General features: G+C 35.8%; 1 protein-coding gene and 1 long non-coding RNA gene across 2 annotated transcripts in view; one reads left to right on the top strand and one right to left on the bottom strand.

The window, feature by feature from the left end:
• The window catches only part of LOC150104384 (uncharacterized), a 756,755-nt gene that overhangs the window by 480,275 nt on the left and 249,750 nt on the right, over nucleotides 1-26,730 (bottom strand). The gene's annotated exons all lie outside the window — the stretch shown is intronic.
• The window catches only part of LOC150104385 (forkhead box protein O-like), a 135,066-nt gene continuing 116,107 nt past the window's right edge, over nucleotides 7,772-26,730 (top strand). The window contains exon 1 of the mRNA XM_090396338.1: nucleotides 7,772-8,745. Coding sequence (XP_090252464.1) covers nucleotides 8,395-8,745 — 351 coding nt within the window. The 5' untranslated portion in view covers nucleotides 7,772-8,394. The remainder of the gene's footprint in view (nucleotides 8,746-26,730) is intronic.

Below are 26,730 nucleotides of genomic sequence, written 5' to 3'. Positions count from 1 at the left end.
AGATTCTGAATACCAACTTTCATTAAATTCTATCCGCTAAGTGCGGAATCATTACCATCATTTCGAGTCATTCTAAGAAATTTCGCTTGAAAAAAATGATTCAGTCGTTTTGTAAGAGTTTCATATAACCGAATTTTCATAAATTCTTCTCATTTATAAAATCTTCTCCCAAAGAATTTAAATAAATTCTATGGGAAGATCCAATAAATGCGGATCCATTGCTGCATACAGGAAGTTCTGTTTGTCCGTGCATGCCTTCTCAGATGACGGCGATCTCCTTCCTGACAGACTTTCTTAAGACCACAGTTACACCTCTTAGACAAGAAATGTGGATTATTTTTCTAGTGATTAAACACAAGGGATATCTTACCTTTTGAGAAACCAATCAGCTCTGCTGTTTTCAAAATCGTGGCTTCAACCAGACGGGCACTCACAATAAGCCCTTTATCGAACTCCAAAAGATCCTTTGCTTTTCCTATTGTGATCAACGCTATTGACAATTACTGACCAGCGATGTTCATTAACAATCGCCCAGAACACGTGGTGACGCACGTGACCAATATTTTGTATATACACTACGTAGGTGCGTTTACGTATACAGGTTTCTATGCGTTTTACAAGTTGAAATCCCATGCAAAACCTTTAAATCTCGCTTTAAAGGTTTTGCATAGGAGTACTCAAATTAAATGAAGTTTGAAAATTTTAAATAAAGACTTAAAATTCTTCAATAAGGTTTGAATTACTGCATAAACGTCTAGCTCTTGGAGAAAGGTACTGGTTATACCAATTCATAAAAAATGGAAATAAAGATAAATGCAACAACTATGGAATAATTAGTCTACTAAAAATAGCTAAACAATACTTTGGAGAACAACGTACTAGACCAGTGCTTCCCAAACTGTCCCCCCCCCTTGGCAGTCGTAAGTTTTGTTGAGGGGGGGGCGTGAAATAATGAAAACAAATTTAAGATGTTTTAAGACTAAACAGTTCTTGTTTTTTTTTAATCTTAAAAGAAACATATTTAATTTTTATTATTTCTTTTTTTGTTATTTTTTTAATTTTAATGGAAAAAATTCACACATTGGTGTTGTTTCACAAATTTTGTTTCCTGCGTATTTCGGAGCTTAATGAATATTAGTAAATATTGCTTATTCATATAAGTTTCATTTCAAAGGTATTGATAAGAAGCACAAAAAAGCTTACAAACGCAAAATCTTGAATATAAATTGTATTGAATATAAATACAATAAATATTATAATAATATATATCTGTATTACGATTTTTTTTTCGATGGGGGGGGCCGTGAAATACTTTAATTTTTACAAAGGGGCCCTTTACATCCATAAGTTTGGGAAGCACTGTACTAGACGAACAGAATGCATTCCTCCAAGACCGATCTTGCATAAATTCAGTCTGCTGTAAAATTATTAATTGAAGAGAATTTCAAACAGAAACATGTGTGGCCTTTGAAGAAAATTAATATTTAGCTGATTTAAATATATCAAAACAATCCTTAAAGTGAACTCAATAAATATACTCACAAAATCAAACAGCAGTGAAATTAGAAAAAGTCCCAGAGTGGAAAGATAAACCCAGAAAGTTTGCAAATGACCAAATTGTACTGACTTTGCAAATCAAAAAATGGTTTACAAAGATCAGTAAAATCGTTAAATAAAATTCCAGAACATTATAATATAAAAGTTTCTAAAGAAAAAAAAAAGAGGAAGAAGTGACAAAACAGTAAAGATAATAAAATATGAGTATTAGAACAAGTGAATACAATCAGATACCTAGGATGTGATTTATCACATGAAGATGAAAAAGACATTAAAATATCAAATTTTGTTAAAGTGAACAGCTTAATAAAGAAATAAATATTTAAGCCACTCCTAGTATATAAACATATTCGAATCAGACTTTGTAATGCCCTATCTAAAATAACTGGTATGCGGAAGAGGAACATGGACAGTAAAAAAGAAAGAAAAAACGAAGCCAAATTGCAGTAATGAAATTCTCAAGAAAAACAGCGAGATATACTGAGATAAAAAAATATGTAGAAATCTTACGTTATCTAAAAAAACAACCAATAAATTATTACATTAGTAAATATAAAGAAAATTAGTAAATGAATATAAAATCTAAATGGAATGGATAACAGAAGACTTTTACGATTATTAAATAGTTATAAAAATAAATTGAAAAAGAATAATTGAAAGACCAAGAAAGCAATGACGTGGATTTTACCTAAAATCCATGTTAGGATGAAAAAGAAACGTTTGCAGCTGGTATTGCATGATTTTTTTAAAAGAAATCAAGACTGTTCTCTGCAACTCACTACAAGTTCAGTTAATAATTTGAATACTTTTTAGTGCCAATGAAAATAGAACATTTCTTCCATTAAATGATCTCGTCTAAATAAGATCTCTCCTCATTTTTATAACAATCATTCTTTTATTGCTATCTCTGCGACAGAGATAGCAGGAATGAAAGAAAAGGAGGAAGAGTGGTAGCGATTGAAATTGGATTGCGAATTAATGGTTAATTTCTGTATGATCGGAGGAAGGAGATGAATCGCAGACACCAATTCAACAAAACAACAGCCAGAAAAGCATCGATAAGAGCAGTACAATGGACAGAAAGTGAGCATCTGTAAAAGGAAGTGAGGTGAATTAATAAGCGGGGGGGGGGATGGTGATCATTGACTAATCGCTCTTTATTGAACAACACTAAGAGAAGAAAGATTTGAAGGCATCCGTGAAAACATTGGAGCAAACATTCCATAACCAAAAAGAACTTGGGTTTGTCAAGAGTAGCTGAGGAAGATGTTCGTGTGAGAAGAAAAGCCTAGAGTACAAAAATAAGCTCCGTTTTTGCGCTCTACTAAAGATGTGATGACATGAGTATCCGAAGAGAACCCTCAGGTAACTGCTCTTCCTTTATATTCCAAGATCAGATTATACGAAGATTAATCGGGCGGGAAGTGGGGGGAAAAGACGGGACGAGATTCAATCGGAAAATGCAATATCGGCTAAATAATATCCACGGCCATTGAGAATGCGATAAATATCAAAGAAAATAATTGCTGATATTCTCGAAGGCTTTTTTCTATTTTTCGATTATTTAAAAGCAATAATGAGTGCAGACTACCCTTAACCAAGCTCTTTGAAAGAATTCAATGTCACCGAAAACAGAATATATAGAAAGAAGAGAATATTTTAGCTTTTGCACAAAACTTGAGGATAAGCAAATAAACCAGAGAAATAATTACAAAATACTTTAGGAAGATTACAGAATGAAGCTATTGGGAGCAACTTCTATGATTTTTCTTCCACAAGAAATTCTTCAAAAATGCCACAATTTCTTTCTCATCCATTTACAACAGCATGTTAAATCTCGTTTCTTGCTTTGTTAAGCAGTTAAAAAAAGTAACCCTTCATACAAATCCTCCTCTCACATCTCGTTTAAAAATTCTTTTAATATCTGTACTGCAGTCTTCAATGTCTGCATAAATGTTATCCCTTCCAGTTGCTTTCTGTTTCTCAATTTTAATTACTTCTTGAAAGTCATCGCAACTTCACGTGTTGTTTACACTGATATTTTTTCGGGTTCATCTCTAGATGATTCTATGTTTAGGATCTCTCTTACGTATTCGATCCATCTCTCACTGTTTTTCTCTGTCGTTTATTTCATTATGATTCAGTCTTCTCGTGATTCTCGTACAATTTCTGTTATTTTGTTGCCCTTCATCTTCGTCTGTTTAATATATAATATAAACTTTATTTATCAATCGTTCTTATTCTTATTTTTTCCTGGCACTTTCCTTTTTTTCTCATTTTTCATTGTTAATCTATTCTTTTTTTTCCTATTCCTTTAGCTTTTATATTCTTTATTTTCATCCCTCGCGTGTAGGACATCAAGCATTTAAAATTTATCGCATCTAGTTTATACCCTCTAATCATTTGTGTGTGTGTGTGTGTGTGTGTGTGTGTGTGTGTGTGTGTGTGTGTGTGTGTGTGTGTGTGTAACTTGTTTCTTTTTTAATTTTTTCTTTCATCCGTCCCTTTTAGCATGTGTAATCTTAGTTAATATTATGTACTGTTCTTGTTTTCAGATTAGCCTACAAAATATCCCGTAGTCCCTGAATGGACAGTGCAATGTCCTTTCATTTCACAGAAAGGTTCCAGGCCATCCAGCAAGTGTCTTCGACTGTATCAAGATCCATTGAATTCGACAGCCATTAAAGATGTCCTCCTTGCGTTCCTTGAGTCTGTCATTACAGTATAAGATGGCGTAATTATCTTAAGAGACGAATCCCTTTGGGATGAGCAAGTGCAAAATACAGAATGCACGTGATCTATAAGGTGCCGGTAGGCTACACCTGTATTCGTTGGTCAATACGTAACGGGAGAGGTCCTAAATTCTATAAATTGTTTCATTACGAACGTAATGAAACAATTTATAGAATTCTCAGTTTTCTTTTTCATCGATTTTCTTATCTGAATAAAGAAAATAAAGATTTCAATATTTACCATTTCCGTCTAGTTCGCCAGTAAGTATCATCTCCAATCTCCAACTAACAGGTTGCCAGTTCAAATCCAATGTGGCTGTGGATGTATGTTTGTGTGAGGCTTTGGGATTTCATCGCTCAATACGAGACGGCCACACTGGTCCCGGATGACCTCGTCATTTGGGATACTGTTTCAACACTGTCCTGTGCTGTATTACGGTGTCGATGTCACACGCTGATTAGCCAGCGCTAGGCGATGCGCTTCTCAAGAGCATCTACCTTCAGTACGCCTTTATCGTTTTCCTGTAAGAGATTTTTCTCCATGGCGCTGATTCCACTAAATATCTAACAGCATTGGCATGAATATATAGCCATCATGTTTACAATACGCTCCCTGAATGGAGAAGTTCTTGTTTACTCTAAACCTTTATGGATCGCGAGCAAGCAACAGGACGTGCCCCATTTGAGATAAAGCACGTGATGCTCGCATTCCACGATCATACCCTTATCGAACTGTGGACATACTTCCCTTTTTTCACTACCGAAATGTCAATATTCTGGCTTATACCTAACTACACTCTACTAACGTACCGTGGTTATGAGAGGGTTATTCTAATTCGATATCATGCCGTTGGATAGTTATGTGGTTAATGTTCCTATGGTTGTTTTCTTTCTTCTCTGACCAGTTTCGATCATAAGATCACTCATTATGATCCTAACATGTTCATTCTTACTTTCATTACGAACGAAATGAAACAATTTATAGAATGCTCGGTTTTCTGTACGCTTCAAAGGTAAATATTAATTAAAATATAATAACGGAATTAACTCACATAAAAATTATTTATTAGTAGAATTTTCGCCTGAGTATCACAGGCATCTTTAGTACATGTATAAAGTTAATTAAACAATAAATAACAATTCCAAAAGGCGCCACCTAAGTAGCTAATGTAAGATAACTAAAAAAAGGTCAATAAAATTCCTAACTTAATAAATACACACACACACACACACACACACACACACACACACACACACACACACACACACACACACACACACACACACACACACACACACACACAATTAAAAAAGTTAGGAAAGATTAGCTCATTTATAAAGTACTATCTCCCACAAAGGGGATAGACGTAAACCATCAGATCTGTTTAAGTTAGGAGGCGAAATAAAGTTTCACATGTTTCTTCATAAAGCCATTCCATGAGGAACCGACTTTTGTGAACTTGTCTTGTCTTTTTCCAATGAACTCTATGTCTAGTGATGATGGCATATTCTGCAAGTTCAGATTCAAGGTATTGAATATAAGACTGGTGTTCTTCTAGCCGAATAGAGGCAGATCTTCCTGTTTGTCCGAAATAAGATAATCCACAAGAGAAAGGAATCTGGTAGACACCTAGATAACTGAGGTGTGGAAGTTTGTCCTTTGGAGAAGTGAGAAAGGTGGAGATTTTTCGGAATGGTCGAAAGGCAACAAATATATATATATATAATAAAGTAAGAATTTCATTGACCTTTTTTAGTTATCTTACATTTTTTTGTTATCTTACATTATCTACTCGGATGGCGCCTTTTGCAATTGTCAGTTATTGTTTAATTAGCTTTATTCATGTACTGAAGATGTCTGTGATACCCAGGCGAAAATTCTATAAATAAATAATTTTTACGTGAGTTAATTCCGTTATTATATTTTAATTATTATGTCTACTCACGGTATTTCCTTACAGGTAAATATTGTAATATTGAAATAAACATCTCAATATTTACTTTTGATGCTTTAATTAATGTTGTAAAATGAGAGCCAATGAGAGTAATGCTATTAAAGCTGTGCTCATTAAAATCAAATCTGCATTATCGTGAATATTTAATGAATCTGAATCATGAATTAATGTCATTATTTCACCTAATCTCACTTATAAGTTGTTCAGTTTCATATTCCTATCTCTTTCTCTCTCTCTCTCTGTCAATTGCGATTATGAAGAATAGCTCGTCTCATGCAATATATTGGATCAAGCTCAGAATTCAAAATACTTACAAAGGCTTGGAGGGAAAAATAGCAGTTTACGTTAGTACATACTTTAGAATTATGATTACTTTTTTATTTAAGTAGTAAAGATTATTAAATAATTAGTATCACACATGCCAATACCGTATTTAATAGTAAATCACCACTCGTGATTAAAAATTTAATTAAAACATTATTTAATAGAATTTTCACAGTAACATTGGCTTATCAATATTTCAAAACTATTTATTATAATCAAAAGTGATTTAAATGTAAAAAGTATCCATTTATTTATTTTTAAAAAAAAGTACACGGTGATTAGAGTAGATACTTAACAGTTTTAAACATCTGGATCCAATAAAAGTTTACATCGTGTAAAGAAAAAATCCTCAGACGATTATTGTTGAAATACTGTGTAAACAGGTATCAGTTATTTGTAGTAAATTGAGAAAGACTCGCATTTGAGCTCACTACGGGGGAAAAAAAAAGAAATGAAGAGTGCCTTCAATTTATATAATGATTGGATGCAGGACTCCTCGAACTGGTTTGATCAAAATTTCACGGGTATCACTTCCTGACAATATTTCACTAGTACATATTAAATTCCAATTTTAGATCGCTTCTAGCTAAGTAGATATAAGGTTAAGTATTGCACACCCAATGATAGAGTACGTGTTTTTATGTATACCTAAAAATCAAATGAAACGGGATGGAATTATTTTATTTATTTTTTTTTCAAACCACTTCGTAACCAGAATTAATAGTGCTGTGATGATCCCACACAAACGTTTGACTAAACGGGGAACCGGAATGAAATACCACAAATAATTAAAATTTATTCAACGAACTAAACCACAAGCAATAAGACAACCTCCACAAACGGGTTTATTTGAAACCGTTCTTCCTGACAATATTTTACCCATTGATTGTACGGAACACTTCAAAATGTTCCATACATGCACTTCCACGAGATCTGAATTGAGCAACAAGTTTCAGAGCAACAGATCAAAAAGAAAATAATAACAAAAAAAAAAAACTTTCAGCCTATAAAATGTTCGCTGAAGGTGTACTTCGTACTCGTAATGAAGTTTCTCCGTTTTGCCGCAACATTAATGTTGGCGCTGCATGTCAGATAAACTGAGCAACGAGCTCTCGGTAGGCAAGCGGTCGCCATTGACAACAGTGACGTCACATGTATGCAACGTCATCGTTTGCGTGGGAAGGTACAGCAGAAACGTATCGATAGCAGAGCCATGTAGTGAGCCAAGTAGCCGAAGGTTTAGCGCGTTTATACCGAGTTTCGTACAAGGACTACACAATATATTTCTTCTAACAGGGCATTTTCGATGTGTACCCCTTACCATCAGTGTTTCGTCGTTACGTGTTTCGCGTGTCGTTCCTGAGATTCTGCCAAACTGCGGGACTGAAGTGCTGCGCGTGCCATTTTACGAGCACGTTGCGCTGACGGAACTCGTCTGCTACTTGTGGCCAAGGGCGGTCAATTCGGGGAGTGGCGGCTTTTGCTCGCGACGATGTGTCGACTTCGACCGACACTGGAAAGCACCCTTTGCTTCCAGCACCAGCTGTCTCGTTTAGGAAATGCGTGCCGTAGAGCGGCCTGTCGGTTCTAAAGCTTTTTCGAATCACTGAGAGGCGTACGTAATAACGACAGCATTTGTGTCGCAACTGTTTCATTTTCGTGGCTGTCTAGTGTGTGTGTGTGTCTGTCTCTTTGCGTGTGTGTGCGTGTGAATCTGTACAGTGTTCGATATCGTGACGTGCGCTCGCGCGCGTGAATGTGTGCGTGTGTTTCGTGGCCACTGATCCTCATCAGGTAAGGATTAACTGGACGAAGTGGATCGCACGATGGACTCGCTAGATATCGACCCTAGCTTCGAGCCCCAGACTCGTGCAAGGTCGAACACCTGGCCGCTTCCGAGGCCGGACAACTTTATTGACCCTGACAGCGATGAAAAGCCAGTGGTTCCTGCCACTATACAAGAACACAGTCCCGGAGAACATCCCGGGTTAGCACCCAAGAAAAACTCATCGAGGCGCAATGCTTGGGGGAATATGTCATATGCGGATCTCATCACCCAAGCCATTCAGAACTCCCCCGAAAAACGGTTGACTCTAGCGCAGATCTATGACTGGATGGTGCAGAATGTGCCATACTTCAAGGATAAAGGTGATAGCAACAGTTCTGCTGGTTGGAAGGTAAGTAGGTGGATATTCGTATCGCATTTAATCGCTTACCTTATCTTAGCAGTGGGAACCAATTACCAGATTTCAGATCCCATGAAATCCAAGTTTCGGTTTGAAGGGCAACCATATTTATCGATTGTGTGTGTGACTTTTGTAGGCACAAAGTGTGTTCTCTAGACACTTCGTATCACTAAGGTACAGTTGTCTTACTATCGAATGAGCTTTCTTCAAGCACATGTAGTTATTTATTTTTTTTTTTTTCTTGCGATAAATCGGTGAGAACTCCTTTCCAATGCAACAGTTTTATTTCATGTCACGTGGTCTGTAAAACTTCTACTCGGCATGTGCTTTAATTGTTGTGTCATGCTTGGCATTATTAGGTGGCAGTAACAGTTCTAAAAGTCATCTTATTTACCGCTATATCTTCTACACAGATGATTATTAGTAGTGACTGTACAAAGTCCCTCATGTATTTCTTTCTTAATATATGTTATTAATAATACAACTTTTAGGCTAAGCATAATGAAGTTTTCGCTACTCTTCTTAACGACCTAAACATTGTACATGACATTTTTTTTTGCCTTATAATTACAATAATATTACTTGATCATTTTGTATTGTTATAATGACAGCCAGCGCGCATTTTTAACAGTTGTAAGGAGTATTCAGTTGACTTTCATATGAAAATAGAGTCGTAAGCTCACATTCTTCAATATCAGTTGCTCAGCATATGTAATGATTGATGTCATGCTTTATTTTTAATGTTACAGATACCTGCCGAAGATATACAAATAGATTATTGATAGTAGGTAATAATAAGACGTCATCTTTCATAGCAGGATTGCTTCATTATACGATATCGTGGAATGAATGGCTATCGATTTTTTTTTTTTTTATGTATGCATTTTTAAACCAAAATTCGGCAAAAATAGATATGTTGGACTTCTTATTAACAAGGGATCACGTAAAGTCTAAATAGGATAGAAACATTACGACAAGAATTTTACATCTCAACGGTACTAATAACATAATCTGTGAATAATCCATTTCTTCCTAATTCCTCGTATGCAGTAGGGTAGATCGACTTCAGTGATGCAGTTGATTGAAGCATTAAGTAGCTGTCGAAATGTCAATGTCCTCTCGCACCATGATTTGTATACTAATGTAAAAACTTATATTCAGCAGAGGGGCGTATACTTGGTACATCATGATAGATCGCTGCTATACGATGTTCGAAATACAGCATTTTTTTTAATGTTTTGGTTCATTTCATGTTCAAGTAAATGCATTAACCTTTATCAAGCTTTCTTTTATCGTGGTGGTCCCGATCATGGAAGGACACTACTTTACCTCGAATACATCTACAGTTACAGATTCTTTACAATGCAGATCATTAATTATCCATATAAATATATAATCCTTTCAAGCTCCCTAAGCTTTAGCTAAATCTTTTTTTTTTTTTTTTTTAATAAGCAGGAGCTAATATAAAACATTCTGTGGGCGTAACTAGGTGATCTTTTCAAAGATATCTTCGGCTATCTAAGAAAGCTAGCGTTCATCTGGTACAGCTACCTTAAGAAATTTTTTATTAATAAACAAGAGCTAGTAAAGCTTTCTGTATGTATTTTTAAAAAGGTTTTAATAGTCAGTTGTTGTTGTTTTTTTTAGTGCCACAGCAAGTTTATAACAACAGCACATTTCTTATCCTGGAGAAATTAACGCAGTTATGGAATATTTCACTAAACAGTTTTTCCTTGGTAGGATTAGTTAACATATTTCAACAGGGCTCCTTGCCATGACGAACAGCCCTCCTTTATCCATTGACCATGATTAAAAGGATTAGCAGCTGAAAAACGTGACTTAATTATTTGTTCGAAAACAGCAGGTCTATTTAAAAGTCCCCCTCCCTCTTGGTCCGTAACCGTTTCGGGGGAGGAACTGTTGCGGTCAAAGTGAGCACTCGATAATGAAAACAACCGTGTCCAAGGGCATCGCATATCAACCCATTTACCCGGTGGCAGTGAGGCCAAAAATCATCTACTGTGATTCTTCCCTAGTCTAAGGTCGATCGGGATTTTTTAATGAATTGTCAGATTACGGAGATAAATATTCGAATGTAAGAATGCCAAATAATCAGAAATAATTATGGACGTAAGGAACAAAATTTTGTGGCTCCCGCTTTATTTGTAGGTGACCTTTCTTCCATCAAAATGACCAACGCGATCTCAGTCCATCCACAGCGGCAATGTCACATTCCTCGACTACTGCATGATTGCCCTCCCTGCTTTTTAAATGGGGGAGAGAGATCTTATGCAATCTATCCAGTGTGCTGTGTAAAACTTAATGCGACCCTTTTTTTTTTTAATATCAATTTCATTTATAGCATTTCACTGGCTATTTTTAACAATAATCCACGATAGCGCAGTCTTCTATCGTAAATATTGGTACTTGAAATTGTGCTTCATGATTCAATCACAGTTGTGATATGATAAAAAAAGAGTAATACAAGTAATTGTTTTACACTTATTCTAAGTTTTCCTCTTACTACCTGAGTGTTTTCTACTGGGTCGAGTAAATTTTAAATGAAATTGTAGTGAGTTTAGAGCAGAATAATTTTTCGCTCAACACTCATTGAACTGCTGTTGGTCCGAAGGTTTTACTCGTCACTTTGATATCAGAATTATGTATTCGGTGTATTAAGTTTCAGTCTGCTTCTTAGTGAACAGTGGCGTGTGTTAGTGTATAAACAATCTCACTGAAACTTGTGCGAGCATAACTCAGTTAAGTCTTTCAGTTTTGTCCAACGATAAACACGGCGTTGCTTAATAATCACCCAGACAGCGAGCGTGCAATGCACATTTCAAGGCCACTGGGTGGATGTCAGTTCCGATATTTAGCAATAATTTCTCGCCGTCTGGTTTGCCCCCCTCTTCACGAGAGAAAGAGTAATTCCATCGTTTTTGGTACATTTTTTAAAGCAAATTACTGTCACAACATTACAGAGAATTACAAGGTATTATTTGGGTGAGTGATTCAATTTTTATCCCGTTCCTTATTACGGTACGTCTGTTGACACTTATACAAATCACTCGTTCACCATGACGAACCATTAAATATGGAGGGAAATCCAAGGTAGACCTCTTTCGATTGCTAATTTAACTATTTCCATCTACTGTATCGTTCATGATAAAATACCAGGCCTTTCACAGTCTCTCAAATATTACACAGGCGTAGAAGATCGAAACCAAAAATATTGTGACTCTGTGGGAAAAATAGATTTATATGACTTCCAACCAATTAGCTTTGTATCGTGACATTGTCACATGTTTGCTTACTTTGTTTTATGTTTTCGGTGGTATCGAAACGTTTAGCATAACTTGTTTCCCGGGATGTTTTGTAATAAGAGTAAGGTCCAAGCAGTTGGCACTTAATGAAATACTCTTATTGCTACACGTTAGCGTAGCAAGGTGGGAATACAAATTTACTCAACGAAACTGCTGCTTGAAAAGAATCTAAATGACTGGTTATTCGAGGATCATTCTGTTTTGAACACAAATCACATATGTTTACTTGATTGTAGAAAGGCTGAACGTGGACAAACAAACGAAGGAAGTGTGGAGAATCTTTACAGTAAAAAATAATTTAGTTGATTTCTGAAGTTACGCTAGAGCATCATGATAAAATGCGATCATGGGCGCCATTAAAATTCAAATCTACAATCAATAGATTGTAGATTTGAATTTTAATGGGGTTCCTGTTAGAGAATGTAACATGCAATGAGGAACTGCAATTTATATGCTAATACATATACAGACATTTTTTTTTTCGAAAATTCAAATGCAGTTTTAGCGTTTTTGATACATACGAGTACAATGGTCTCTTTTTTGATACTAAGAAATATTAATAACTTGCAACAGTTGTTCTGGTAAAGAAAGTGGGGATAGCCACACGCATTTTCATAGGAAGAAATTCAAACTAACAGGAACTTCTGTATTCTCTGCCCCATTTTGACGCTTATCTTTAGGATGGAGATTTTCATACTGTAAACGAATGTGTATGAATATTTTAATGTGTAATATTCAAAATATCTAATCCATGTATGAGAATGAAATTATCTTCTTCCCTAAAATTCCATATGTGATCCTTATTCTGTAGTTAACAGTATATAATCATATACAAGTATCTGTTCACTTCTAAGGGGACCAAATCTTTTTCCAAACATCTAAAGCATAACTTAAAAGGAGTTTGCGAAAAGCTAGCCACTGATCATCCTGACTAGCTTCTTTTTCTTCTACAGCTTTCCCTAGATCTTCCAGAGACACATAACACATTCATAATGCATTGACAATATGTCTTATGGATCCAATTTATTCTTATGTTGCTTTCATACTCACCAGCTTATCCGAGATATGCAAATCAATTTATGCTTACTTCAGTTAGTATAAATCAAGACATCACATTTAATATACTGAGTTAACTAAATCTGTAGATGAGTAAACTTGCAGTATATGAATGTGTTAAATTTTGTCCCGAAATTATACAGAAAGATTTTTTAGAATACTTTCAGTCGGTGGAATATCGTAAATAAAAATATTATTTCTCTTCCTTGTACAGTATCGATGAACACGTGCTTCAGATTAATATTATCACGCTGATAACTCATCATTTATCTATATAGTCTTGGATGTCTTGGAATCAATCCAATAATGAAATATTTCTACAGAATTTAAACGTTTGTATTTTTCAAGCTGAAGACCACACCGAACAAAGTTATAACTATTTTTCTGATACTGTGAACTTGAATTAATTATCAGTCTTTCAAACGAAGATATTAACGCTCAACTAGTAATAAATCACAATAAGAAACCTCATAAATATTAATTATATTTCGAAATCCGTAACATCATTTTTTTTTTCGTTACCTTTACTCGAAAAAAAAAAACGTGAATCCATTATCGATTAAATAACCAGAAAAAAAAAAAAAAAAACGTTTAAAATTCCCAAACGGATTCGTGGTTCCACGGGCCGACCAGACATCTCCCGCAGCTATCACACGAACAGCTATATTTAGACCCACATACTTCCCTTTTGGTGTGAGGTCAGGGTCGGGAAAAAGTAAGGAGACGATACGGCCATCACCCACGTGAAAAACCCCGTTCCCACAGAAACGTGGGTTCTGCGTACAGTAGATGGTCCCTGTTCGTTCACTCGGTGGAAGATAGCGGGGGGGAGGTCAATCTCCCCACTGTTTAGTTTGCAGGGAATAGTAGGATTACTTCTGCCAAGCGTGTCCAGAAGAATAAAATTAACTAATGCCATGTTAAGGAACTAATTAATCTGGAATCCATCTACAGTTCTGCACAGGGATCATGCTTTTCCTTTACTAATTTGCAGACAAGGTGGACTTAACTAAATGGCCAATGTTAAACTAATATTAAAGTGCATGATGGGCAGGAAGACTCGAACTTTTAAACAAATATTTCTGCTAAGCTGTTTTTCAACTATGCCCGAACCCCTTTTATAGTTCACTCTATTTAATGATGACGAACTATTAGCATTTATATAGCAACCAATAACAAATCCCGCCAGTTTTGTTATTTTTATAACAAGTATCATCAGCTGTTATATTCAGTGCCCCCCCCCCTCAAAAATTATGTTACAAATATTTGTCGTCCATTTAAACCAAGTTTTAATAACAAAAAGAATAATAATATCATTTTCGCATCTCAATCTTACAACTTTTATAATAATTCTTTATTTTAAAATATTTATCTTCATCTGTTCAGAAAAGAACAGTGAAGAAGGTAAATAAATATTTACTGTTTAATATTTTATTAAAATATTATCCAACGAACATTCCGGAAAAGTGTGACGAACTCCTCTCGATCCACCAACTTCGTTCTGGTCGTGTCATTCAACACTATTTTCCTCGTAAATAAAACTGAACTTTAGTTTTGGGTCGTGATAGCGTTGATTTTACGAAAAATCATGTTGATTTTAAGCAGCATATTATTATTATTAATATAATAATAATTTGCCAAAAATTATTCTGCTAGTCACAGATACTATTAGAAAATCAACCCCCCCCCCTCCGTTTTGGAAACGAAAGCATTTTTGGTTACGTAGCATATTTCAGACACTCTCTTCCCCGTTGTCACACAATTGCATTCCCCCCCTCCCACGTTGCCTCCCCAAGAGCATTACGTTGTACCATAAAGAATCCACATACATACAAGCCAGTCTCGTGTAGAAAGGTGGACCTTTTGATTCCTACTTTTCTACAAAAATATCGGAAACGAGTAAAATCGCTTAAATACTTTAAAATTTAACTATTAAGCTAGTCCTAATCCATTTTGGCATGAATTTTTGGGAATGTTTAAGTGGGAGATCAATTCATAACCGACGTGGAACCACCATCCTATTTAATTGAAAGTCGGAAATGAAGAAACAATTACATATTTAGTGTCTAAAGCAGGGTTTCCTGATTATCTTTAACCCCACATTTATATAATATCTACAGGTCCTGTATACAATGTATACAGGATCTGAATGAGAGTAAAAACGAACGATTTACAATATTAAATATATAATTGGATATCAACCATCTCGCACTTTGACAGTCTGATTCATTTTCGAGTAACTTTTACATATGCAATAAGTAAAACAGCATTAGTAACCTTTTTTTGAAATTCTGATACATTTCATAAATTACACAAAACTAGGTTGATTATTAATTCGCTCCACCCTTGTGGTATTTATCTGAACTAAGTCAAATCTCACAGCAGTCGTGTGTGTGTGTGTGCAATCGTAATCGCTGATGCTAACAAAACATTACACAACACGCAAAACAAAGCCGTCCGATCGTTAGCGCAGTTTCCCATCCATTATTTCACATGATTATATCATTGGTATGATTTATTCGCGAATGAGCGCGTGATAACCCACACAAGGTGATCATACAAGAGGGGAGAGAGTGCAAGTGCTTGAGACCTTGCGATGACCTGGAGATGATTCTCTTAGTGTTCTTATCAGCTTTGCACTTGTGACGCCAGATAATACCCGTATGTAGGACATCCCCAGTATTGCAGTGAATAAGTTGATTTTATGAAGTTGCTATGCCGAGTATTCTTTTCAATTTAAGTACTTTCCAATTCAGCATAATTTATTTCATGAATGAATTCGATTTTTTTTTTTTTTGTAATATTCTCTCTTTTCCAAGTATACACACATTTGCATGTCTTAAGATTTTTTTTTCTTGAAATATTCAGTTGTTTTTATTTGTTGTTCTCTCTGCTTGCAATAAAATTGTTCCCTTAAATTTAGCGAATAACGATATTAAAACTAATGCAAATATATTTTTCCATCAAAGACTCGATGCTTTCGTTAACTGACTGATTTTTTTTTTCCTGTCAAGAAATTAAATACATTTAGACAGTTTTAATTCTTAAGGAAAAACACCAATGACTTAAAAAAAAAAAAAAAACCTGTGAATTCAGTCGGCTGTTTTTTTTTATTTATTTTTTATTGCAATTCAATTCAATTAGGGCCTTATCATTTTTGATGTACGCAGTATTTTTTTTTTTTATTTTGAGATGCGATTAGAATAATGAATGTTTAAAAATAAGAAATTTTTAAGATTATTTTCATTATTTTTTTTCTATAATCATAAAAAAAGAGAAAAAACACACCTTGTTTCGAAAAGAAGAAAAATCATCATCTCAATCTGCTGATTTGGATGTTTCGTATAATTATATGAATATAATAAAATTAGTGCCCTCTGAAATAAACAGATTTTTGCAGGTGGATTGATTTTGCGTGTATATCGAAGATGAACATTGTTTTTTTTGGGGGGGGGGGGATTAATATAATTATCTTCAATCTTTCACGATAACTTATTTAATTTTTTATTATAATTCGAACGAATCATAAAGATAGATTTCTTTATTTTTTATCCGAATGAATATTTGCAATCTTTTCTCTGATTTCTTGAAAACGAGAATACCGTTATCTTCCCTCCCACACAACACACCGCTTCTCTGGCGTCACTGGTCATTATCGTCTGAGTCCACCCTCCATTCAGATGTTTGCATACGAAAATTGTCATCTCGTGCTACACACTTAAACAGTTTTCGTTGTTAGTTATTTCCAGATATATAATTACCTTTATTCTTTCATTCAGAAGAGTATGAATTACTCCCGTCTTAAACAAGTAAGAAAACAGCTGAGTTCAATTTACTGCAGATTAAAATTATCTCATGACAAGTTTTAATGTATAAAAAAAATGCACACAGTTTTTTTTTCTTTAGATTTTCTGTATGTCTTCATCTCTTTTGAAAGACAAATATTACAGGGGACATAAATCCATTAGCAAAGAAGGGCTCTTTTTCTTTCTTTTTTTTTTTTTTATGCATCTTAAGTGGAGAACTTGGAGAGTTATGAGATGCTTGAGCATCCTCTCACGAAGTGGTGTCTCCAATATTGGATCTTTACTTTACTTGAGAAGTTCTTGTTTTTCCACATTAAACCAGCTGTTTGTAGTCAGACAGAAGTGTTGTGTAAAGATGCTAATGCTTCACCCACGTGCTCCACACAAAAGCAACCACAGATCCGATTATAAGTGCAATTTCCGGTTACTGTTGGTTCAGATCATCACCGCCGTTAACAAACGCACGTCTTTGAAGAACTTAATGCAGTGCCATATTCTTGAGCAATTCTTTAATGGCCAAGCGTATACTGTTTTCCATTCATTCATTGCGATATTTCTGTAAGGCGAAGCAGTTACTTATAAACAGTCAGTTGCCTTTTGTATTCATATAAATAAATACAAAATGCATCGTATAATTGTGGGCTTGGTAAATTCTGTAAGTGAAAGATAAAGTATGAAAGCTGCAAAAAGGAAAATTTCTCACTGCTTTGCAATTAAAACAAGTCATTACAACATGTGGGGAAAGCTCGTATAATCAGCTAAATCAGAAAGTTGGTGGGCTTACCAATTTCGCCTTACAAATAATACATTACGTTATGAGAATCATTTAAAATCAAATATGGAAATGATCAAAGCCAGAGCAATTATATATAAAAGGTGACTTTCACAATAGCATTGTATAAGTGAGGTCATTAACACAATAATCAAACTTCGAGCCGTTGCAGCTTATAAAAACCATAACACTGCGAAGCATTTATTTATTGTGTCATTAACAACGCAACATTCGGAGATTTTATATGCATAAGGAACTGGTACTATTCATTTTATGAAACGCTTCTTACAAGAACAGTAGCACTTAAAAAGGGCCTTATCTTCAAACCTTCATGACACGTGTATAGATCCCTATGGAGGGAGATCCAGACGTATATAAGAAGTGAGCGTGATGGATGAATAAGGCTGGTGGTGTGTCTAATGAGTTGTCTGGTACTGATGGGGTGCACTGACTTAAGCCAATTCCCTTCATCAGTTTACTTGTATTTTCTCTCCCTTCTTGTTGCTGTTGCATTTGTGGTAGGAGAGCGAGAGAAAGGTGTAGGTCCCACAGATGGGGCTACTTTGAACGAATCCTAGATTTAGTGCACTATTCCAAATAAAGAAGCCTCAAAGAGAAAAGATTGAACTTTTTTTTTAAATCAAATAAGCTGTCCAGTGATGGTCTACCCGCATCGCCAGAAAATGGAGATTTTCAATTTTCCAGATCTGTTCTTATTGGAGGACTGAAGTGACTTGAAAAGGTTTCATGTTTGGTCTCTGAAGTAGGATTTTTGACTTATCCAGATATTTTTTAATGTGCATACAACTCCTTTCGTGGATGGGATGCAATCGCGTTTGCTACTCGTAATTTTTTTCTGGATAGTTTAGCTAAGACATTTAAAAGCGTGGTTCTTATTGCAAGATTCACTTTTGTTGTTTAGATATCTTTTTGGTCCAAAAATCATTCACAACAAGCGTTACTGAAAACCATTTTTCTATTAATATTCGTTTTTAATACTTAATGATTTTAATGACAGGATTTACTTTTAATTGAACCGTTAGAAACAAACAAGACTAAAGTAAGTTATGTTTATTTTGAAATTTCAATAAAAAAATGCAGGATGCTTAATATATATTTCATAGGAACTTTTATCTTTTAAACAAGTACTATTTTAAAATAGTTAAATCTCATTTAATTAAAATATTTAAAAATTTGCCACTTCCAAACTTTTTCTTACTCTTAAAATCAATTGTGGACCACCTTCCCTCCCTTATGTGGGCTTCCACGAGTTTAACAAATGTTGCTCTAGACCGAAATAATCTTGAAAGATGTCAGATGCCATGAACTAATGAAATAAATCAGACCTAATGGTGGGAATCTATTAGAGCAAAAAGCGTTTGAAGAAATAATTACTCAGATTAACAATTTTCAAGAACGGACTAAGCACCCAGACATGTTTTGGCGTTTGTTGCTTCGTTGCATGCTAAACCTGCACGGAATACGAAGCAAAAACGAAATTCAAAAATCCACACTTTGGAGAACTCCACCTTTTAAGAGGGGAGAATTTATCGCGTGGGGGGGGGATGTACCAAATGTGAATACGTAGCAATAAGGGGAAGTGCGAACTGTAACATAATGAAATAACAACTAGATTTCGCTGTAGTTTTTCCCCCCTGAAAATTATATGATTTTTGAGTAAAAGAGGGAAATGAAAAATTTTAAAAAATGCACACTACTAGTTGTAAGATGATTACTCAAGACCATTTGATTTGAATGCACATTCTATGTAGAGAACACTGTGGAAGAGGGAGCGGTTTCGTACGCAATGGAAAAAGGGCCATGACCTGAAAAGGTTGCACATTTCTGTTCTATCAGAAACCGTCTGCCACAGGTCTGATTTAGCTGCTCCCAGTGCATGCCGTGCGTTAGTATCATTTGTAATTCTCGCAAAAGAAATTTTATCCAGTATAATTACCGCTGCACTGAATTCTTAGCACGAGGATCTTGTTGGCTCTAAACGGGTAAACAGTGAATATATTTTAGTCAGGAGGGAGAATTCTTGACGACGCATCAAACTTGAGAGAGATAATAATTAAATATTGAATTTTACCTCTTTTTTTAGCCGTCTGTAGCTAGAGATGTACTGCTTTTTTGGCATAAAGATTAGACAATCTGTACTGAAAAATAGCATGTTTTAAGAAGAAAGGAAGGATGATTGCATTGGCGACACACGCCATTCTGCCATATTCGAACTCCTGTCAGACAAGCACAAGCAGATTTGATCCTGATTGTTTGGATTTGAAACAAAGCACGAGACGTGAATGCATTGCAGCTATTTCAAATGTGGCATTAAAGGGTTGAAATGCTACGAAACATTTCAGATCACAAAGATTGCATATGTCGCGTCTTATAGGTGCAAAGATGTGAAGAAACAGGAAGTCCATCCCAGCTATCAAGGTCTTAACACGTCTTAGTTTTAAGTAAGCAATTCTTCTTTGCCCAACTTCAAATGAGAGACACTCGGTTGTTTTCACTTAACATCAGTTTGGCTCAACTTGCATACGTAAGTGACGGCTTTCCAGGTTTGAAGATAAGTTCCTTAACACATTCCGACCTAAAACTCTTATTTATAACAGCGTTCGTTTGGAACCCTTAACGCACGTTTCGCTGATCTGGTCATATTTCATAATAACACTCCGGTGAGACCTGATAAGGTCATTATCGCTTCATATGGACCTTCTTATCAAGCAAATCGAAGTGTCAGCTCAGGAATCCGGATTGCTGGTAACGCCCTGTGTGGAGGTCAACTCCCGTCTTCCCACGTCGACGGCTTAAGAACACGCCTGTATATTTACTTGGGGTGTGTTTGTGTGTGTGTGCTGGGCGGGGGGGGGGGGGGGTCAGAACAATAAACAATGCTGTATTTAAAATGTATATAAAATAAGAAAAAAAAAAAAACAGCTGACAAGAGTTTTGCAAAACTGCCGCTCCACCGTAAGTTGCTAAAAATCTAACAATAATTGTTTTATTAAGAATATACGACGGAAGCTCTGCGCCATTTCCGGTTGGAAGAGCCATTAAAGCAAGCCTCCAAAGTTTAATACTATTGGATTATCTCTTGTGAGTATTCATTTGTTTGAGCCAAGTTCTTGTTTATTTACATTTGTGGTACGCAGTTATGGAAGGAAAACGATGTGGATGACCCTCCCAGCATTCCGGAAGAATACTGACATCACATTTCCTTCTTAAGTGACTTGTTTTCTGTAGCGGTCTTCTTAAGGATAACTGCTAAATGGTCTGTTTCCTGCCCTATGAAATACGATGGGATCCATTTTTTTATTGCTCGTGAAGCCCTTTTTCTACTCATATTTCCTGCTTTGACTTTATTGAAAACTCCGGAGCAATTCGGCAGACTTCCACGAGTTGATAATTGTGTTTACGTAATCATTCGTTACAATTATATAGCGGTCAGAAAGGAAAGAGTTGAATTCCTCTCGTCCCATGTAGGACGAGAGGAATTTAAAAAAATCTGAAGGGGGCGTTAATCCGTTTGCATACTCTGATAAGAGGGCTGCCCTAGTCATCGAAGAAGAAACCCGCCACTCACACAGACGGAGAAGAATATGAAGACGACAATAGTTTCCTTATCTTAGTATTAATTAGGTTTACATTAAGCCACATTACTTGGCCATGACAGGCCGCGTCATAAGAAAATAATATCGCATCGTCATCTCATTATATTACTGTCCCAGTTGCTTTCGGTGAGCAAGCGCATATTTACTTCTAGGAAGTTATATTATTCAGAGCAATTTTGCCATGGCAACTGGTAGTTCTAACATCTTAAATTAGGTGTTTAGTGTCCAATGTTATTTTAAAATCGCAGATAGCCTGCCTTGCATGCTGACGTTTTTTCCCCTCCTTCTCTTGACAGGCATTATACTAGCATTCTGGCACTACCCTGCAAAACACGTGACGATTTCAAAGTGGGATACTATTTATATTTGCAACAGTAAAAATAGCAAACCAATACGGTGCAACGTCATGAGACGAATTTAACGTTTCATTGTACGTATGTGGCCCAATGTGTAATATAATCTTTATTCGGCTAAGTTGTCGATCATTATTGGCCTTAACTTATAAAAGTTAAGGCCAATAATGATGCATTTCGATAGATGACTATTTGTTCCATTTTTTGAGAGGGGGGGGCGACAGATCTTGATATATAAATACACAGAGAGAAAAAGCAAAGAACACAGGAATGGCCAAGAGGTAGTAATGCTTGGGAAAAAATTATACGACAATTATTTCGATTGCAAAAATTTAGGAGAATAATCACGTGATAGTTTTCTGGGAATAATTCTCTTTGTAACGTAGGTCGTCTACTATCATCAGTCAATATTCATAAGTTCAATGACAATTTTCCTCTTTAAAGGGGGACAATATCATCTATTTAATAAATAGGCCAATACTTATTGCGTGTTTCTCATATATGATCATATAAATAAGTATTGGCACTTCCTAATTTTGTTGCTTAAGGTTCCGAAGGGCATTTACCTTTCTCCTTGAGCAAAAGTACTTGGAATTCCGCCAGTTCTTTTTGCGACTCTAACGCACCCGCATCTCCGCGGTTGCCAATCGTTGTGATATTAAGACGTACTTGGGGTCATATACACATGTACTGTTATGACGTATTCACTGTTTGTCAGTCAAATAAGTAGCTCAATAAACACCGCACTCTCATCCTCCTGACCTTTTTTCGCACATGTATTAGCTCGAATATTTGACAGAGATGCTAAGCTGGGAAATTAGAGAGTAAAAGCCATGCTTGTTATAGACTAAGTTATAATAATACACTGCTAGAACTTTGCAATTCTTTAGATGAAAAAATATTCCAAATAACTTAAGTGTACAACTTTAAATGATGGAAATGTCATCATTCTACCAAGACTGACCTTGTTGGATAAGTCGAAGCCTTCTTGCCACCGGAATGTATTGGATGCAAATACTACTATGGAAGCTTCTTCGTAAGCACAGTCGGGAAGAAGATGCGGTATTTGCCTTTCCGTTAGAAGGGTCTGAGGTTTAAATTCTTCCCAATGGCCTTCATATGGAGTTTTCTAATTCAAGTCAGATTTCATACGGAGGTCACCTCGCAGGATTTTTCATTCTGCAAAAGAAGCAAATCGGAGAGCCCGTGCAATTCGCAGACTAACTCGCTTCACAGTGTTCGTTGTTTCGGCTGTATTTCTAAAAAAAAATCAAACCATCACCTCTTCCCCCCCCCCAAAAAAAAAAACAAAACAAAACATTTGTGGAGTAAATTTTTGTCCGACTCTTTCCAGCTTTACTAATTTAATTTCGGTTGCTTTTAAAGTGTTGTAACTCCCATTCACGATATCTTTGGTGTTTTTTTTTTCTTTCCATTTAGTTTTATTATTTATTTATTTTTCACATAATTCGGAAACCCTGCTCTATAGCCCAGCATCACACTTTTCAAGCACTTCAGACTCTCCAATAAGCAAAGTGTGGATCCCAAACGGGACCATTAAGTCTCCGATGTAAAAACAATCGCACACATGGTGGAATTCCAATCCACGACCTGTTGGTTAGAATGCACAGGCACAATCCCCTTGGCCAACCAGCCTCATCAACGTCTGCTGGTGAGGCTCCAAAAATAGAAGAAAAGTGAACGTTCGAGCTCTGCCATGCAGCAAGATTCTGATATATCATCAATTTCACAAGTGAATTAGATTGATCTAAGAAACGGAATCCAAATTATGCCACATCCTTTATTAATTAATGTGGTGATCTTACCTATCGGCCAAGGAATTTAACAGTGCATCTAGAGGGATTCGAACTCAGTCCGTCAGTGGAAAATAGGATTTCTAACTTTCGTTTGATGAATGAAACTGCTAAAGTTGCAAGAGTTTTGCTTCATAAAGGCAACTTACTGTGCATCAAAATATATTTCGATCATTCAGTTAAAAAAAAAAAAAAACTTGATTTAGTGACATATCCTCATCTTTTACTTGAGTTACAGTAATATGTTCCGGATAGCCAACTTGGGCAGGAAGAATTCGTAAATCAGTATTAAGTTTTCGATGGGGACGGGGGAGACTCGTATACAAATTGACATATTTGTTCGTGGGCTTACAATTTGGCTCCGAATGAGGAAAGGCAGGTTGGGCTACATAACAGAATCACATTCTTACTTCGTTACTTACCTCATTTTAAAGAGGGAATATTGTCCATAAAACAACAATACAGCAAACTACGTAGAGCTAGAAAAATACGTTTATGTTATTTTAATTTTTTCCCCCATATTTTCATAGTAGCGTGATTAAGGTTATTTCAACCGATGGCTGCACCAAACAACGGAATATATGAAAGCAACAGGGAGGGGATTAGGTAATACTGATTGTCATCCAGAGTTAGTTGTCAGTTAATCCTCTTAAAACATGATTATGTTCTTAACTATTTCTTGATCATTTCTTTTTCCTACGACAGACGCCAGAAATGAATTTTAAATCCAAGTTCATTAATCCATCCTTAATTATACCATCCACAATTAAAAAATAAAAAATCGAAGATTTAATCTTCATACTACTCATAATTTAAGAAGATGCGTATGTCTGCAGTGTATCGTAACTCCTTTGGAGTGTGCGTGCTTTGTATCACGTGACCGAGAACTATGATTAAAACGAAAGTTGTCGACAATTGTTTTAACTGACCTTGAGGAGATTTCTTACTGTCGTACATGAAATCTAGTGCCGACTATCGCGTTAGCTACGACATTGTACTTGCATATATTTGGGGAGAAATGGGGGGATGTAGTGGCAGAAGCACACTGGAGACAATAGTCCAGGTGACAAATCATAAATCCGGAATAGGTCTTACAAAAATACGACGAAGGCGGACTCGCGTCAGTCCACTGCCACTCATTACTAAGCAGGGGGTAGAGAAGAACAGGTAAGGTAGCAGCCACAAGTAGTCCCTGTTCTGTGAATATCAGGCGCTGCTGATTTAAGGAGTCTTATCAGAAGAACAGCTTTTTGACAAAAAGTATGTCGTAGTAGCCAAGGTGACTTACATAAGGCTAATGTCCGGGATGGCTGTAACAGAAGTTACGGAGGCTTTAAGCTGTTCGCAACGGCTGATACATTTAGAGGACACCTGAAGGTCGTATCTGTGACGAACACTTTTAGCTCGGTTGACTCTGCATTATGAATCCGCAGTCAACAGTTGGCCACTATTACGGCGCATGAAGTGTGCGCTGTTTGAAGAGGGGAATTTGCGGAGTTTAAAATGGGAAACATCTTTGGATGTGGATCTGTAGATTTATCAAATGTTGGTTTTTTCCCCCATTATGATTGTTTTGCCAATTAATTTCATTCAAAGCGAATTCTGAAGACAATTAAAATCAAATTCATGAGGAAGGTGTTGCTCAGAAGAAATCATCCGAAAACGTATTTCTTAAAATGGTGAATAGCTCGTATGGAATGATACATAAATTGGCTGTTCCTTTTATTCTGTAACGATTAATTGCAACGCCACAAGTTGACAGACGTGAGGATTTAATCAAAAATTTCAAAATGCTCTGAATTTTCAATTAAACAAACTCACTTACTTATATATGCTTTATATTTATCCTAAAAATTCTAAAATGTTATTGACCAAACAGTGAAGTAGATTATTTTAATTTTAAAAAAAAATTTAAAAACCTCTTAAGGATTTTTCAATCTTTCCCCTTCCACAGATCGCAATCGTCCCTTTCAAGGGCATCCATCGAAGCTGCTATATAGAAGCTCGAAAGAGCGATGAAGAAACCTTTAAAATCAATAAGATATTGCGACATACAGTCGAACTGAATTCTCCACTGGGAATAACCCCTAGACTGGTTAAAGCTCCGGGAACAATCTCATTTTAAACTATAGATGGCGTTATAAAAGAAGCTGTGTTATATAATTCAGCGGCTTCACTGAAAAATTTCTCCGGTCATGGCTCAGATTAAATAGCACTTCCTGTACAAGCCTATTTCAACGATGATTACGTAATGATTAGACTAACACATGGATAGGCGTCTCCACCCATGTCACCAAGACACACGCACACCCACAGTTCTACAACTCACTGCTACTGATTACATTGGTTTCTGTGTACTAGTGAACATTGTAAAATTTTAATTCTTTTAACTTCGATAATCCTTATACAAATGTGTTTTCCTACAAGAATTTTAAGCGAACAATGCAAGTAATTCTGGTTGCAGGCCCTTTTACTCAACATTATGTTACAGTAGCTATTGCATCAGAATCAAGTGTTTACAATGAACTGTAGTAACTGGAACTGGGAAAGTAAACAAGAGACAGAACTACGTCAAGATCCGCATTGTTTTTATTTATTTTAAATGCACGAGGCCAGTTGAAATATAGAGAAAAATGTATAAACACGATTTGAATGGAAGAGAGGATGTTTATTTTCTTTTTCTTCAGAGGTAGACGGGTAAATCCGTATATAGAGAAGTTTAAGAAGCCATTCTAAGGCTCTCAGTTGCACAGCCCATATACAATAACAATTATGTATATCATCCTCTTTTGCTATCGTCGATTTATTGCTGGATTAAACCTTTTCCAAGATGGCTGCCAATGGCTTTTACGTCCCATGCGACTCCTCTGATCATTTTCAATTCAGGTGATATTTGGCTACGTCATAGTCGGTGGCGGATTACCCAATAGGCGCTCGCCTAGGGCCTCGTGGTCTCGAGGGGCCTTAAAAATTACATAGCAAAAGATAATATGCCTCTAAAAAGTTAGTGAACGTTTATATTTATTATTTATTTTCTATTTTATTTTTAATAAAATATTTTAAATTTAATTTTTTTCTTTTTTCTTTAATTATAAATAAATAAAAAACTTATTATTTAAGGATTTTACTGTCTTTTTAATATAAAAAAAACACTTTTACATAAAGGACCTTATAACAAATTGCGCCTAGGGCCTCAAAGGAACATAATCCGCTACTGGTCATGGCACATCTCCTG

Source organism: Typopeltis vanoorti, chromosome 8, assembly GCF_054136105.1.
Source record: "Typopeltis vanoorti isolate ZY-2024b chromosome 8, IOZ_Tvanoo_1.0, whole genome shotgun sequence".
Classification (NCBI taxonomy): domain Eukaryota; kingdom Metazoa; phylum Arthropoda; class Arachnida; order Uropygi; family Thelyphonidae; genus Typopeltis; species Typopeltis vanoorti.
The sequence above is the reverse complement of the archived record's forward strand: the minus strand, read 5'-3'. Positions and strand labels throughout refer to the sequence as shown.